Source organism: Oppia nitens, unplaced genomic scaffold, assembly GCF_028296485.1.
Source record: "Oppia nitens isolate AA-2021 unplaced genomic scaffold, nextdenovo-longstitch-racon4-pilon3 scaffold2_pilon_pilon_pilon, whole genome shotgun sequence".
In the NCBI taxonomy this organism is placed as follows: domain Eukaryota; kingdom Metazoa; phylum Arthropoda; class Arachnida; order Sarcoptiformes; family Oppiidae; genus Oppia; species Oppia nitens.
The window spans coordinates 3,122,976-3,140,745 of record NW_026533210.1 but is presented as its reverse complement, the minus strand read 5'-3'; the positions used below and the strand labels follow the sequence as shown (position 1 = coordinate 3,140,745).

General features: G+C 29.1%; 4 protein-coding genes across 4 annotated transcripts; 2 read left to right on the top strand and 2 right to left on the bottom strand.

The window, feature by feature from the left end:
* Positions 1-250: 250 nt before the first annotated feature.
* LOC128954961 (pre-mRNA-splicing factor SYF2-like) lies at positions 251-1,239 on the bottom strand. Its single transcript, XM_054300581.1, has 2 exons — positions 964-1,239; positions 251-896 (listed from the first exon to the last, which is right to left on the bottom strand). Exons 1-2 carry the CDS (start codon positions 1,057-1,059, stop codon positions 291-293), a joined length of 702 nt encoding a protein of 233 aa, XP_054156556.1. The 5' UTR covers positions 1,060-1,239; the 3' UTR covers positions 251-290.
* A 5,585-nt stretch (positions 1,240-6,824) lies between these two features.
* On the top strand, positions 6,825-8,795 carry LOC128954892 (uncharacterized). The gene is made up of 3 exons (XM_054300497.1): positions 6,825-7,102; positions 7,209-7,411; positions 8,488-8,795. The coding sequence occupies exons 1-3, from the start codon at positions 7,082-7,084 to the stop codon at positions 8,693-8,695; spliced, it is 432 nt and encodes a 143-aa protein (XP_054156472.1). The 5' UTR covers positions 6,825-7,081; the 3' UTR covers positions 8,696-8,795.
* A 564-nt stretch (positions 8,796-9,359) lies between these two features.
* Positions 9,360-10,704, top strand: LOC128954891 (uncharacterized). The gene has a single exon (XM_054300496.1). The coding sequence runs from the start codon at positions 9,464-9,466 to the stop codon at positions 10,550-10,552; it is 1,089 nt and encodes a 362-aa protein (XP_054156471.1). The 5' UTR covers positions 9,360-9,463; the 3' UTR covers positions 10,553-10,704.
* Positions 10,705-10,751: 47 nt separating this feature from the next.
* LOC128954890 (rho guanine nucleotide exchange factor 12-like) lies at positions 10,752-16,079 on the bottom strand. The gene is made up of 6 exons (XM_054300495.1): positions 15,940-16,079; positions 14,074-15,838; positions 13,564-13,678; positions 11,272-13,027; positions 11,120-11,215; positions 10,752-11,037 (listed from the first exon to the last, which is right to left on the bottom strand). The coding sequence occupies exons 1-6, from the start codon at positions 16,064-16,066 to the stop codon at positions 10,829-10,831; spliced, it is 4,068 nt and encodes a 1,355-aa protein (XP_054156470.1). The 5' UTR covers positions 16,067-16,079; the 3' UTR covers positions 10,752-10,828.
* Between the last annotated feature and the right edge of the window lie 1,691 nt (positions 16,080-17,770).

Below are 17,770 nucleotides of genomic sequence, written 5' to 3'. Positions count from 1 at the left end.
TTTATAATAATTAAGATAATATTATTGTTTATTTGAAAATATTGTTTTCAATTTTATAGACAATTGATTTATTATTTACCGGTAAATGAAAACTTAGAAAATCTCAAGAATTTATTCATAAATTACAAACACAACTGTATTACTGGTAAAGGATTTAAACAGATATGAAAATTTCAATACAAGTGTCAATTCAAAGTAAAAACAAATGTTTTTTTTAATTAATTTTATTATTGGTTTTTTCATGAATAGCTCAAAAAGCAACAAATAGTAAGCAATGGTATATTGTATATTTAAACAGCTGTTCCTCTTTCGAGATTTTGTTTGATCTCTTGAGTGTATTGTCCATAAAATCGGTCCAACTTTTTGTTGAATTTCATATTTCTTTCATTAATATAATCGATGTCCGCGTCGTCATCAAAACGTCGCCGTCGGCTATATTTGGATCTCTTTTCAATTTGATTGTTGAGGTCGTCGACCATCCTATCGATGGCTTCTTTTGAATCTTTATGCTGTCCGTGAATCAGTGTATTCTGATTGGCATAAAACAAGTCTTTGCCCATCTTTTCTTTATTTCTCTGATATTCCTCTAAATCGGGTTTCATTTGTTTGGTCAGTCTATTGTATTGTCGAGCAGTGGCCGCTTCAAAGTCACTGAAACCCGGATCGGGATTGTGTTTGGCGTCACGTTTTCGGTGCCAACGTTCCGAGTCATCCGCCTGTATATCCAATAATTTGTTTCGTTCGTAGTCTTCTCCTATTTCGCGGGCCTTATCTTTGGCCAACTCTTCATTCAGCCTATACTGTGCCACCTCTTGTTTCTTCTGCCAATTGTCGGGCAATTGAAATCTTTTATTTTCTTCGACCACTTCTTTATGGTTCAAAACACTCGCCTCGTTCTTAGTAATTGAAAAAAATGGTAATTAATTTCTAAATAAATATCAAACAACTGATCCAAAGACATACCCGTTTTTGATGTAATTCACGTAAACGTTTCATACGTTCGGCCCGTTTGTCGGTGACCGCCGAAGTGCTGGCCGATGATCCGGCGGTTGCACTCATTGTTATAAATGAAACTAAAAAACAATTCAATTCTTTATATCATTGATAAAACCACTGATTGTTTAGTAAATTGAAATCAATTAATGATTATAACAAACGAAACGACGACAACAATAACAACAATAATAACAGTAAAGACTTGTATGACGTCTGACGACAATCACTGCCAACATATTCACACACAATGTTTGGTCCAACAGATGGCAACTCAATGTTTTAGTTATACTGTTGTTTGTTTTACTAAATTTATTTTTCTGCAAACTTTTTTATATATAAATAATTTGGTAGTGATAATGATGTTAACAAAACTTGTATCACAATATCATAAATTTTCAATTTATTTATTTATATTATATTATATTATATTTTTTTATTTATATATCTTATATAATTAAATAAACTACTATTTTATAATACTATATTATATTTTATTAGATTATATGAAATTTAAAAATATCTAAGTTTTTTAAGTGTTTACAAAACAAAGTTTTGCTAAAACCAAAAATTTAATTAAATATATTATATTATTTTTATTAAATAAAAATAAGTTAAAAAAAATATTTTTACAAATGCAATAATTATTTAATATTATAATTTAATATATTTTTAAATTGACAATAAATTTAAATATATATATATTTATAGGTTTGGTTTCAAAATGCAAGAGCAAAGTGGAGGCGCAATAATCTTAAGCTACCGGACGGTCAGGACATCAATTTAGGTGGCAATCAGTCTCTGTTAATCCATCCGTCGACGCCATCGACGGGCATCGGTAGTCCCAATGGCTCGACCCGTCCGTTCTCGTCTCCGTCACCGACACTGTCGCCAAATGATAATCATAGTCACACCGGCAGTAGTCTCGAGTATAATAACCAACCGTCACATCCATCACATCCAGAATCTATCATTCCTTTGGCTACTTTCCAGCAATTATTCTGATGATTATTATTAGACAATTTATATTATTATTTAATTCAATAGTTATTTATTATTAATAATAATATAATAATAATTACATATATGTATAGTATATAAAATTTATTATTATTATTACTACTATTATAAATTTATTAGTAAATCTTAAAATTAAAAAAACTAAAACTTTTATTTTAAAAAAATATGACATATGATATATGTTTTCATACAAACAAAATAATTCACAATATTTTCAAAATAAAAAAAACATTTTTCAAAACTTTTTAACATTTTATGTGTAAATAATATAAAACTAAAATTTTTTTAACAACAATCTAAACGTGAAAAGTAATTATATTTTAAGCATAAAACCAAATAATAAGAGATAAAATTATAAATAAAATTATTGGCTTATATACTGTAATATTGATAATTATTATAGAGATATATCAATATTTAGTATAATTTATATAATATTTAAATACATAATTTTAATTAACAAATCATAATAAATTGTAAAATATTTGTAGACTTGAATATATATTTATATCTCAAATAACTTTATGGGTAGTTCATCCTATTTTTTATATTTATATGTAAACTAAATATATTTTTTTGATTAGATATTTTCATATATATATTTTTATAAAGTTTAACTAAAAAAAATTTACAAATGTTTAGACATTTTTGTTGTCATTATTTATAATGATGAGAATGAGTAGTAAAATATATAATAGATTAATAAATATTTGATAGATAAATGAATATATAAATATATTTTTTTTAATAATTAATATTTTTTAATATTAATAAAATATAATTTTTTGAATACTTTTCAAAAATTATATAATAGTTAACAATAAATAAATTATAACCTATACTGTCAATAATTAATAAAAAAAATAGTAATATTAATAATTTTTGTATAAAATTTTCTATGTATATAAAAAAAGTTATCAAATTAAGAAAGTTTTTCTGAAATATATTTATATTTTTTTTATTTGTGTCAAATCCGGTGCAATAATACTCTAATAATAACTATTAGTATAAATAATACTATATTTTCATATTATTACTATTAAATTGTTGATATTATATGCTAATTGTTTTTAATTATTTCCTTTTACTGTATAAAAGCAATATTTATATTGAATTGTATTAACAATTACTATACATTTATTTATGATATATATCTTATAGATATTTCTAAACTGTTTGTTAAGTCATAAGTATTGGACTAATTTAAAGTCAATTTATTATAGCAATCATATGATATATAAATCAATTATAATAATAAATATATTACACAAATGTAATGCAATCTAATGTATAGTCCATATACTGTACTGTAGTGTACGGTATATAATCACGTGATATATATATATGTCTACTATTGCAGTATTTATACTCTAAATGATGCAAATATTGAGTCATTAATACTTGACCTCTAAGTCAATAATATTAAATAATGACTCAATATTAATGCATAGATATATACTGTACTGTATTTCAATAGAACACAATATACAGTAAAATATTAGATAATTTTTTTTATTATTTATTAGTATTTCATTTTTTAAATGGCAAGCAGTTTAAAAAATATTTAAAAAAAAATTAAAAATAGTTTTTTAAATATATATAAAAAATAATTTACCAAGTTCATAAATATAATTAAAAAATAGTTTTTTAATATCCATTATAAAAAATAATTTACCAAGTTCATAAATATAATTAAAAAAATAGTTTTTTAATATACATTATAAAAAATAATTACCAAGTTCATAAATATAATTAAAAAAATAATTAATTAATAACATTACCTTGATTATAAACATGATTTACAATAATAATAATAAAAGTAAGTAAATATTTTTTAAAAATAATATTAATAATTACCAATAGTTATGAATCAATAGTTATTTTTTATTTTCAAAAAAATACAAATTTATTTCAATTTATTTAATCAATCAATTAATTATCCTGTTTTGTATTATATTAATAACTAAAATATTTAATATTAAACTTATATTACATTAAACTTAAACTATAAAAACAAAATTTTTTTAAATTAAAACTAGTGTAGTAATAAAAAATTGATAAATTAGAAATTAAAATATTTATTTAAAATTAAAGCTTTAATAATATCAAAAATTTAAATGACTAATAATAATAATTTACTTTAATTATTAATAATAATAATTGTCTATAACTAATACTAAATTTAACCATAAATATCAATTAATTTTATAATTAGTTAAGTTATTTAAATAAAAATATGTTATCATATAAACTAACCTCTCATTATAGTAGTAGAAGTAGTATAACAAATATTGATAGTTGATAAATATCAATGCCATGAATCATAAATAGTATATAATTAAATTTACTTTTCAATATTACAGTATAACTAAATTTATATTTGTTTTTAACATAAATGAAATACAAGACATTGGTTTTAAATTGAACTAAACAAATAAGGGATTTACATTTTATGAAATTTGCAAATAAAATGGTTAACAATTTTTTAAAAAGCAAACTAATCAATCACTGGTCATTTATTATTATTATCTCTATGTAACCAATATATATATTGTACCGTAAATTATATATATATATATATAATTGAAGTTTTGAAAAACAAGAAATGACATTAAAATCAAACAAAATAAATAGTAAATAAGTCTATAGACATAATGTGCGTTTTATTGAATTGAAGTAATAATTAATGAAAAAATATGTTTATAATTTATAAACTAAAAATCAGCGTTCAATTAGGATAGCTATATGTCTAAATACAAAACAAAAAAAAATGAAACATAATACCACTTATATTTAGCAAACAAATGTACAAACATTTTTGAAATGTTTTCAAATAATCACATTAATAGCAACAACATAAATTTCGACAAGCAAATTATATTAAATAAATAATTAAATTTAGTTAAATAAAGATATGAATATTTTGCCAAAGTTGATGAGTATTATATTACAAATATTTTTAATATATTTATAAATAAATAGAATAACTAGAATATATATATTAAAAAATAATAATGTATTTATTAAATGACAAAAATTTGAATCTCTAAAAATAAACGCATCTGTTATTGCTTTATATTAAAATTATATAATCAAAATAATTACTTTCAATTATACTCATAAATATGCGTTTTTCATAGAAAATTGCTATTTTTAGGTGAGTTTATTAAAGTTTATATAAATTATATACTATTATACTTTATATTTCTTTTATTCAGTTTAATGCATTCAATATTTTCTGTCGAAATGTCATTTTTAAGTATATCCTGTTTTGTATTATATTAATAACTAAAATATTTAATATTTTAAATACTAAAACTTAGCTTTCAAGCGTTTAATATCATTTGAAAGCATTAATAAATATTAAATCTGTTTTTATTGAATGAAACAAAATATTAGTTGCGTAAAAATAACTATTAAAACAAATAAGGCATTGATTTAATATATTTATGTGTTTTAATAAACTTATATTTCAAGATTTTTAGATAAAAATTGATTGAATGTAACAAAAGTAATAATTGATAAAATTATTTAAACATTTATCGCATAAGAGTTTATACTTATTTACGTATGAACTTAAAAGTTAACTTCAATTAATATTACATTATATATATAAATGCTGACTAGTATTGAATTAATAATAGAGTACTTATTATATAATAATTGTAAATTCCTATCAAAAATAAAATCTAAAATTTATTATCTTATTGTTAGTTATCATTGCATTTAAAATTTGTTGCCAATGCCAAATGATCAGTATATTTTTTATAATTTTATTACTACTGTGTGTATGTGTGTGTGTTTGTGCAATGTTTGAATAATATAGTATATCTTATAAACAAAACAATTGAATTTATCTACAATAATAAATATATTAAATCTAAAGCTTAAATAATGAAATATACAAATACACATTACTTTATGTTAATAATAATAATAATCAATTTGATAAAAACATGACTATAAAAATTAGATTATCACTCATAATATCACTAACTTATATTTGTTGTGTATGTGTGTGAGTGACAGTCAATCACATAACTGTATGGATGAGTCCAAACACATACACATAGACTGTCAATATATGTGCATATATTTTGTGCTCACGTTTGGTAATCACGAGTACTGACTGACTGACTGTCGCACAGCTATTCAATTGGCTATCAATGTATGTATGAGTGACTGTAAGTCTGAGTCAGTGAGAGTCTAATACTGTATTATTGTAAACACTATGCATAACACTATGCGCTTCCACTCATACAACACATACACATATACACTGTTGTTGTACTAATACATTGGATTTTCTCTAATACATACAATACAGTCAATGAATAGTACACATACACTGTTCAACAGTAACTACTACTACAACACTATCACTCTCTCTCTCTCAGAGTATTGCAATCATCGATGCAATGATAAAAAAAGGTCAGCACTACTGACGTAACCAATGGCAACACAATACACATACTGTGTATCTCTATTAATAAATATTATATTTGTGTATATATTTGTGACTCATTCGCATACAGTGTTATGTTTTGTAGCGCCCGGTTGGGGGGGACTATCACTACAGTACTGTAGATATCATATTAATACTATAGGAGTTATACTAATATTTTTTGATTTTAAACATACAAATTAGGAATTTTCTAATAACAACAAAAATAAATAAATTAATTATAAATTATTATAGCAAATCATAAAACAGTAATACTGTACTACTTATTGTGTTTAACTTGATATGCAATTCAATGATAATATAATTTTAAAATTTTAATACATATATAGATACATACAGTAAGTGTTGTAAATAGTGTCTAATAGATGTCAATACAATAGTATTGAATGTTTTAAGCTATGCTTTAAGCAATACATTGGGAGTACAATACTTTTCCATACAATACTACATTATTAATATTTTGGCGCCAATTGCTATTGCATATTATCCTTTTCCGCTGCCAGCACTGTCATCACTGTCATCACTGTCATCATTGTCATCACTGTCATCATTGTCATCACTGTCATCATTGTCATCACTGTCATCACTTGGATTTAATTTTTAATGGCGGAGAAACCAAAGATGGTATTTATAATTACATTATAATATTACTAATGTTACGATGAGTGATGAGCTGACGACCGGATCCGATGTCTTCAAGCGTTGTGTAATCATTATTATTTAATTATAGATTAAGTTCATTTCCAAGAATTGGGATCCGAATATAGATATTATGGAGAAGGCCATAATCGAGAAAACTATCGTCCGTACGGCAAGACTTAAGAAAGTAGACGATCCGTCCAATGAGTTCATCTTCAAGGATAACTTCACCGATGAATTTCAGGAACAGATAAGAAGTAATCTGCATCAGAAAGACCCCAAAAAAGCTAAGGGGTATGTAATTAACTATACGTTTAGGTATTATGTTATTTCATCCATTCATTCGATGAGAGCGCTGTACTCTTTGATATTTTCAGTGATATTTCTCTGCCATTCAAGCCGTCGGATGGGCGCCGAGTCCAGTGCCGACAGTATAGCCAAATATGAGTTAAAATTTGACAGTTTTCTTAAGTGTTTCATTATTTTAATAAACTTAAGAACCAGTCGTTCCCTTTCTTTGGCCTCTTTTTCATCGAGAATTCGTGAACGCGTCCAATAAGACATGTTATTGAAGTGTTCGGTAAATGTATTCAAATTGGGAATCAGTTCTTCTTTTTGTTCTTTAGCCCAAACCAACACTTCTGGTATCTGTTGTGCAAATCATTGAATTTCATTAAAAAACAATACGTTTAGGTATTATGTTATTTCATCCATTCATTCATTGCTTATTCAGCAGTCAAACAATTTTTTTTCTATGTATACATATAATGTTTTTAAAAGATAAACTAATGAATTGTGTGTGAATATCAATGAACTAAATCTCAGGTGATATACTTTAACATATATTTGTAGTAAAAAAAACAATTTAAATGCATATTAACTTATTTTGCATATTATGTGTATTGGATTTTTAAAAAATTCAAGTTTAAGGCATTTTATGCAAACTTTTACTTAAAATATACCTTTAATATTGCATGTTTTAAAAAACAAATTGGGTTATATTTATAAATAAACAAGGAAAACTTATATTATATTAGAAAATTGTTTTTTTCTTTCAAAACATATTACAAAACTTTAAAAATATATATACAGATATAAATTTATATTTAATATTTGATAAGTATTGATAAAATTTCGATAGATTTCTATAAATATAATTTATTTTTATCTATTTTTATAAATAAGATTAAATTTATGATTTCCTATAAATATTTAAATTTATGAAATCAATGGTTACCTCAATCTTGAGGAAGAGTTCAGAGTCCATAAGTGTCATCTGTTCGGCCAAATGTTCGGATTTGAAGTCCAATAATGAGAACGGTTTACTCGTTATATTAATCGATGGTAACATTTTATATTATTTTTATTAGGTTACCACTGAGTGGTTCCTGGAATGTGTTCTGGAATAAGTCTCATCAGAAGGTACTTCACGTACATTCAAGGGATGTCTTCGGTGAATTGCACTGCAAGTTCGGGATAATTGGCGTACAAGTAGCCGACAGTGGTCTACTTTTTGGGAAGAATATGAAGGTTGAGTTGGACTCCGACTACAAAAAGCGCCTTATGTATGGCAAATAACCATTTCGCTAACAACTGTCCACTTATTCATTCAATATTTTTTGTCGAAATGTCATTTTTAAGTATATCCTGTTTTGTATTATAATAATTTGTGGGAAAATATTTTAATTAATTTGTTAAAAACAACAATAACTATATGATAAAATAGCTTGTTTTATATGATATAATCAAAAATACAAATATGTTTTTAATATATGAAAATTAATATATGATTTAAAATTGTTTTAAAAATAATTTTTTTGTCACATAATCTAAATATATGTGCAATTACTTGACTATAAAAATAAGATTATCACTCATAACAAATATTACACAGTATATAAAACAAATAAATTAATATACAAATGATAAAATAAATTTAAAGCTTATAAATTAAAATTCAATAGATTGACAAAATATTTAATGTTTTTTTTAATAAAAAAAACTAACAAACTTTTAAATCATCGGTATTTCCTAGAAATATATAACAAATAAAAATCATTAAATATTTCATTTAATGATTGCAACAAATTTTTAAATGCAATGATAACTAACAATAAGATAATAAATTTTAGATTTTATTTTTGATAGGAATTTACAATTATTATATAATAAGTACTCTATTATTAATTCAATACTAGTCAGCATTTATACAATCACTGCCAACACATTCACACACAATGTTTGGTCCAACAGATGGCAACTCAGATGTGTTTGTATTGACATTAAAAGACACGTTTTGTCACCAAAAAAGTGATCAAAAATTTTGTTTTTTTTTCAATCAATCAAATGAATTACAAATTTATTAATGAAATAACTATAAGATATAACCCGTCGGTCATCGAGTATTCACATACCTATCAATTGTTTATTTGTGGTACGTATCAGCTCTGCGAAGACCAGTCCGCCGGCGACAATGACCAGACACTCGCCCGAATCAACAATCGTTTCGGTAGTTTGGGGCTAATCACCCGAAGTAACCAATTAATTAGCGACTTTGAGTGTCCGGACGGCGGTGTTTTCGATCTTAGACTCATCCGATATGATTCCCGAGACGACTGTCCACTTGTCGCACACGCCAATGGATCGGTGGCCATCTATTGTGTGGACAATATTGATAGTGACCACAAGTTTCAACTTATAAGACGTTTTGTCACCGAATCTAAATTGTTGACGTGTTTGACCACTATTTCTGATAATGAATTAGCAATTACTGGAGATTCTGACGGAAAGTTATCTATAGTCCACTTGACTGATGACCAGTCAGTTGTTAGACAATTATCGGTAACTAAATTTGGTGAACCCGTGTGGACATTGTTTAACGTTAGACTTAATAATAATTATGTGTTGTTTGTCGGCTCAGATGACTCCAAATGGAGAGCCTATTGTCTGACCGCAAAATGTTTGCCAAACATTACCGAAGTGTTTACTCAATTGACACCTCTGTATGTTAACAAAGATCCGACGGCTGGTGTCACAAGTTTTGCAACAAATAATTCTTCAGACAACAGCTTATCACTAATTGTCGGCTCTTATGATGAGTTTATCCGCTATTATGACATTGACTACATCACAGATGATATAACCGGTGAGTGTCTACAGTTGAGTGTATTATTGAAATATAAACTACATATACCTGGAAGTGGTATTTGGAGGATAATTGTACAAAAAGATCAACCAAATCGCCATTTGGTGTCCGGTATGTATTCGGGCGCACATCTGGTCTGCGATCATAAAGTTGTCCAAACTTTGGAACCGTCGGATACGTTTGGCAATGAAAACCATTTGATTTATGGTTTAAATTGTGATAAAAACTTTACGGACATACTTATGGCCTCATTTTATGGACAGACACTCTACTTGTTTTCCATGTGTTGATGATCTATATATTTTGTGGCCATAAAACAACTATAGTTTGTGGACTTAAACTTTATTAATATTTTTGTTTATATTAAAAATAATGCTAATAATTATAGGCATCGCATAATGTCGAACAATAAAATTAATTGTAATTTAATTAATTAATTTAGTGGATGAAAAAATATTTTCAATTATCAACAGTAAAATAAAATAAAAATAAAAAATATATACAATTTTTAAATTATAATAATGTCATATAGTTTTTTAGGACTTCTTTCATTTAATTTGTATATTTTAGAAGTAAACGGCCGTATCTTCAGTGCTCTCATTGGACGCCAAATAGTTGGCGGCGCCGTCGGTAGCTGTCAGACGGACATCGGATTCTATTTGGCTGAGCGTTAGTCGGGCTAATAGTGCGTCGATTTGATCGCGAAGACTAACTAACGGTGCGTATGAGTCGGAAGTTAAGCCATTAGTGCCCAGTGATGACACCAAAGACATCGCTGTTTTAATGGTTAATAAATGAAAATAAATAGTTTATAATTAAAATGTTTGAATCAACAATTTGAATGACATAATCAATACCTCTATCAAAAAACGTCACCTCACGTGCACTACTGGACACGTGATCGTGTTCACCCATATCGCTAACCACTGTCCACTCGTATTCACCTTTAATACCTAATTATTATAAATCAATAATTAAATTTATAAAATGATATAACTAATGATAAAACCTCTTAAATTCGCTAAAATATTTCGTTTTTCATCCAATAATTGTTTAATTGATTCATCGATTTCACAAATTCGGTGTTCAGGTGAATGAATGACCAGTGCTTCGGCAACGTTGGGCTCAGTGGAGACCGTAACCTGAGTCGGAGATATGAGTTCCGGTGGTCGACACTCATCTTCGCGTACATAACGTATGGTTCCTTCAATTTTCGATTGCTTTTGTTGTTCATCTAATTGATCTTTTGATTGACTTTCAGTTTCAACACTAATATCATTATCGGTATTATTATTGTTATTATTTTGGTCATCATTGACGACATTATCCTCATGTTGTTCAGCATCCCGTTCCTCCTCTTCCTCATCATTTTGTTTGAACTCTTCATCAGTGCTCTGCTGTGTCGTCAAGTCTTTCATTTTCATTACTTTGGGTTTATTTGCGTTAAACATCGACGCAGTACTTAATATAAGGTCTCTCCACTGTTTCTTCTCGTTCGGGTTGGCCGCAGAAAATTCGTAAAACACGTGATGATCTGTGGAAATAAGGAAAAAGGCAGTCTGATCGGTGGCCACATCCCGTGTAATCACGTCGTCCAATAAGACAATGGGTGAATGTAATGTATTGTTAGCCGGATTTGTATGCGATTTTAAGACAAATTTGTCTTTTGAGTTATCTTTTTGTGTTAATATCACTAGAATTCTGTTCGTAAGGACCAACAGTATATCGACGCTCTTTTGTTTGGTGATTCTCCAGGCAAGAGGTCCTTCGTGTACAAGACTATGGTCAGCCAAGTCAAGTATAAATCCGGGCGCCCTTTCAGTCTTTCTCTCGATGTCTATGAGTCGTTGTCTCGATTCCGCCTTTCGTGTCTCTTCATTGACTTTGGCTCCGATTTCACGACTTCGAGTAAGAGCTCTGGCTATCAATTGATATTCAATTGAATCGGATGGCGTGGCCTGAAGTAAGCGCTCGAGTAGCAGTTGATATCTCAATGGTCTCTGGAAAACTGATCCTAAAAGATCTTCGAGTGTAAGTCTTGCAAATTCCGAACCGGATTCAGCTAATAATTTCGATCGTAGATCGTTATCGACAATTGTCTTCATTTTTGAATCCTTTTTACGAGACCTCCAGGTATCGACACCAACCAACTTCTGTGTGGTACAGAAAACACTGGCCTCTTCCTCTAAATGCTGTCCTAATGGACCACAAAATACATCACAAATTGATTGCTCGAATGACTGTTGCGGCGCTTTAAGCGCTTTCAAAATATTTTTATGTATTTTATATAGTTTTTTGGTATTGGAGAAGACGGCCGACAATTGATCTTTAGTCATAAGATTTTGACTTTTGATTGGTTTATAGTATAGTTGATGAATAAAGTCTAAGGCTTTAACGTGTCGGCCCTCAGAGTCAATAATCTCGTTGCGAATCTGTCTGCGCTTCTCCGATGGCGGACGGGGTGGCAATGGTGGTGGTGTATCGTCATCGAGAATCGGTTGCTGCGAATCATCATCAATGGTATGTTGCGGTGTCACTGATCCAGTGGTTGGGGTCTGAATGCTGTGCACATCGCTATGGCTCTGATCGTCGTCATCGTCTGTTGACGAGTCTTCCCAATTGCCCGGCGATGTCGATGTTGGCGAACCAGTCACACCCGGAGAACTGCTGTTCGGGTCTTGCGCTACACTATTGTTGGCCAGATTTGTGTTACTTATAGGCAGTGCCGGATCACTGCGTTTACGATACGAGGGAACAGTTTTTCGCTAATATTGAGAAAACAGAAATATATTGTAACAAACATGTCATTACATATTACAGTATAACAAATATTTGGTTCAATACAACTACAGATAAAATAAATTGTCTTTTAGGGACATAAAAAATAAAATAAAAACAAAAAAACTACAATAACTATCTATATAACAAATGGGGATGTCATCGAGTAAATGGAAAGGGATATTGTTTATTGCGATCGCGTGCTGAGCGCCGGGAGGTAGTTGTTATTAGAAGCAAATGAGATGAGAGATAGGCTTTTAATTTTATATATATATTATATATATTTATTAAACGAAAGCCAACGACCTATACGTTTGTACTATTTTTTGTCAAATTTCAGATAATTGCCAATAAATATCATCAATAGCTTTGTCTTTTACTACTGTCCTAACCATAAAATCCAATATTAAAACATTACATTTACACTAATTTATGCATTCAATTAAAGCACATTAAGCTGATGACATAATAATCATAAGGTAGGGTAGGCTTGCAATATAAAATATGTATTTATATGACATACCCGTTGTTTAAACGATTCGGATCGCCCTATAGTGCTGGGAGGCGTCGGTGTCGTCGACTTGGAGGCTGATGTATCACTTGTTGCTGAAGGCAATGGCTGCGGTGTCAGTCCAGATCTGATGCAATCAATTAACACATAAATATCATTAGTTTATTTAATTGAAACAAATGATCAGTGAATACAAAAAGTCAAAGATTTAGCATAAAGTGGATTAATGAGGAAAAATATAATTAAAAATATATTTTTGCAAATCATACAATCGATAAACTGTTAACAATTATAATAAACTAATATAAATAAATTAATAGATTACTCTGAATTTGGGAACGACATGTGATTTTGATGGTTAAGCTTTAGTTTTAGAGAACTAAAAAAAGCTTTATTTAATATATAGAAAGAAATAGAGAGACAAACAGAGGTATACTGTATTTGCAAATAAAAAGGATATGAATGTATTGGAGATGAAGTGCGTGTCTAACGACTAGTCAAACAAAAAGTGACGGCTCTTACGTGTTGTCGTCGTCCTCGTCATCGGATGAATCGTCGGACGAGGAGATGAGTGGCGGCGCATGTATGTCATAAGCATTGTTGGGCGCAATCTTCTTAATCATATCTAAAAAGGTATATCTGTCAGAATTCCAGCGCCTGTTCTTCTTGGGCACCCTAACGGATGGCGTGGTCTCACTATTCGACTGATTGTCTGATTGAGGTCCGGGACACGGATTAGTTGATGACGTGCTCTTCATGCACCAGTTATGGACAGACATCTGACAATGTGCACAATTAAGACCATATGTGCCCCAAACGGGTGAGTAGCAGCCGTAACAAAAAATCGGTTTCGTGAACTCGTACGTCGGATTAAAGTGATGGCCGGCCTCTATATGACCCGGCATTTGATTTCGGTTCTGAAGAGAGACGGCTCTCTTGTGTTTCTTATTTGATTGATCCATAGATAACTTTAGCACTGGATTAATTGGTTGAGACGAATTTGCTTGTGTGAAGAGTAGATGTTTTGTGTGACACGCAAACACACAGTGACCAATGGTTAAGAGTGCCGTTACCACAGCCATCGTCGATGTGTTGTTGACGTTGGCGTGTTGTATGAAGGAATCGACCACCACTTCAAGCTCGCGAATTGAGGTCGACTCGTTCAACACTAAGTCAAGTATGGCGTGAAGCTCTTCTTTGGCCGTCGGCATCGTAGGCGGCGCCAGACCCAAGTTGATGGTATGACGCCATGACTCTAACTGTTCCTTAAGGATATCACGTGTAACACCGAAAAATGGCTCAAACAGTGTGTCCAAAGATTGTTGCGATGACTCTAATGTCAAACCGAAACGGTCGATCAATTCGGGCGGAAAATCGGCGAATGTGAGCGGCGATTCGTGCATCAGCCACGTGGACGCGATCTGCCAGGCAAGTCGTTGGATGGCCTTCTGATTGTAGGGACCCATCTGTGCGACCAACAATGGAAATACGTGTCCAGCAATGGTATGAAAGAGTAATGCATGGGGTTTAAGGTCTTGTGTCAACAGAAAACGTGTCATCTGAAGACTGTAACCGTGGAGTTGGTCCACAGTTTTAGGGATTTCGTTGATATCCGGATATTTGCTTTTCTGGTTAATCAACAAATTACTATTTCTTCTGTTATTCGAGTTATTAATGACAACATTAAAGCTGTTGTTTTTATTATTATTATTGGTATAGTCATCGTTGTCTTCGTCGGACTCCATCGTCATAATCGGCGCCCGTGTATCGTACTGACCAAATGAGTGCGATTTCTTGGCATTACCGTTAGCAGCAGAGACTATTGTCGGGTCACTGGTGCTACCGGTGGTCAAGTTTTCGGCACTCATCGATGTGTGTCGATGTCGTTGGGCGTCTAATGTCATCTTTTCGATCTCTTTTTCCAAATGTTTGATAGTCTTCAATGTCTTATCGATTTCCGTTTGGTTTCTTTTGGCTATCATTTCTTCCAAATATTCTCGTTGTTTATTAATCATATCACGAAAGATATCCATTTTCCTGTCGTCGTACGCCTGTTGCGTACTTTCGGAGGCCGGTTGCGGGCCTGTAATCTGAATAGGTTTCGCTTGCATATTGTTTGTTGTGGATGGCGGCGGGTTCTTCAGCGACAGCAAAGTAAGACCAACGTAAGAGCCGCAGCTCTGTATCATACGGACCACTTCGCCGTGATTCATACGGGTTACCAAAGTGCCAGACACTTTGATAATCTCGTCTCCTGGACGGACGCCCGCCCGCCACGCGGCACCTCCTGTACGGTAAACAAAATTAAACATTATTCAAACAATTGGTCACCAATTTTGGGTGGTCTTCAAACACAAAACAATGGACAATATATAACACATCTCATACCTTCTTTGACACTCTCGACAAACACCGGCGACTCTCCGCTAACCCGAAGGCCATAACCTCTTTCATCCTTTTGGATGATTACACACCGCTTGAAGACATCGGATCCGGTCGTCAGCTCATCACTCATCGTAACATTAGTTATATTATAATAATTACTATATTATTATTATTATTATAAACTTTTTATTATTGCTAAACACTTGTAACAAAATATAGGAATATATTTTATATAATCACTGATTTGTATAATTAAAAAATATATAATAATTTATTATTATTTTTTAATTTTTATTTTACGATAATATCATAATAATAATAATAATAATAAATAACTCAAAACGTGTGACTCATTTACGTAATAATAATAATAGATATGAGTATAGATTATTGATGATCATTGATATCACAATAACTATATGTTTAATAATAAATTAATTGTATTAAAATTATATTTATCATTATTTTTGTTGTTAATCATTGTATTGTTGTTGCATTCAATCCATTGATTGAAAATAAATGCAAAAACACACAAAACAGCACATCATTTAACATAACATAATATGTCTGTCAATAATCAACACAACTCTATGTCTATGTATTAATAATACACATAAATATAGTGTAGTATTGTATGGAAAAGTATTGTACTCCCAATGTATTGCTTAAAGCATAGCTTAAAACATTCAAAACTATTGTATTGACATCTATTAGACACTATTTACAACACTTACTGTATGTATCTATATATGTATTAAAATTTTAAAATTATATTATCATTGAATTGCATATCAAGTTAAACACAATAAGTAGTACAGTATTACTGTTTTATGATTTGCTATAATTAATGTTTTGCAGGTATATTACAGGTATATTATTACAAAAAAATTGCTTTAAATGTCATGCATTTTTTTTGCTGTTGTTTTTCAATGGAAAAAATGTTTTGTTATATTATTGTTTGTTTTATTGTTGTTTATTATATATTTCAATATTAATATATAGAAAAAAAAATATTTTTTTGCTACAATTCATGAATTGGCACTAATTTTAATGATAATATTTTTGTAACTTAGTTTATTTTATTATTTTTTTTGCCAAAAACAGGTCCCACATATATAGTATATATATATATACTTATATAACAACAATTGATTTGATTGTCCATTGAATGATGTGATGATTCCCACAATTTATCAGTTGTTTTGTTTAGTTATTTAGTAGTTTGAGAGATCGTATCGGTGTTTGGTATATCATATAATAGTTTTATTTTATTATCAATTTTAATGCACTGGAAAAAATGTGTGATAATTGGTTGACTTTTAACATATACTCAGAAAATACAGTAATAATAATAATAATAATAAACTTTATAGTAAAAAAAATCGCACACAAATACACATTTAAATATATATATATATATAACAAGATCTATATATAAATATAATTTCACAACATATTTGAAATGTCACATAAACTTATTTATATTACAATAAATTATATTATATCAATTTTTTGCATAATAATAATAATAAAAAAGTTCAAATAAATTATATGGTTTTTTAACACTATTAATAATTTAATGCATTGTTTTCATAAAATAAATAAATTAATAGTAATTATATATGAATGCAGATTTATTATTTGATAATATTATAAATAACTTATAATATATTTTTTATAATATTTACAATCATTCGGAATATTCTAGCTTTATATTCAATGATAAACATAAATATTTTTTTCTGTAATTTAACAAAATTTAATTAGCAATATCAAAAGCAATTTTGGTAATTATAAAGTAAAATTTTAAAAATAATTAGCACAAAAAAAATAA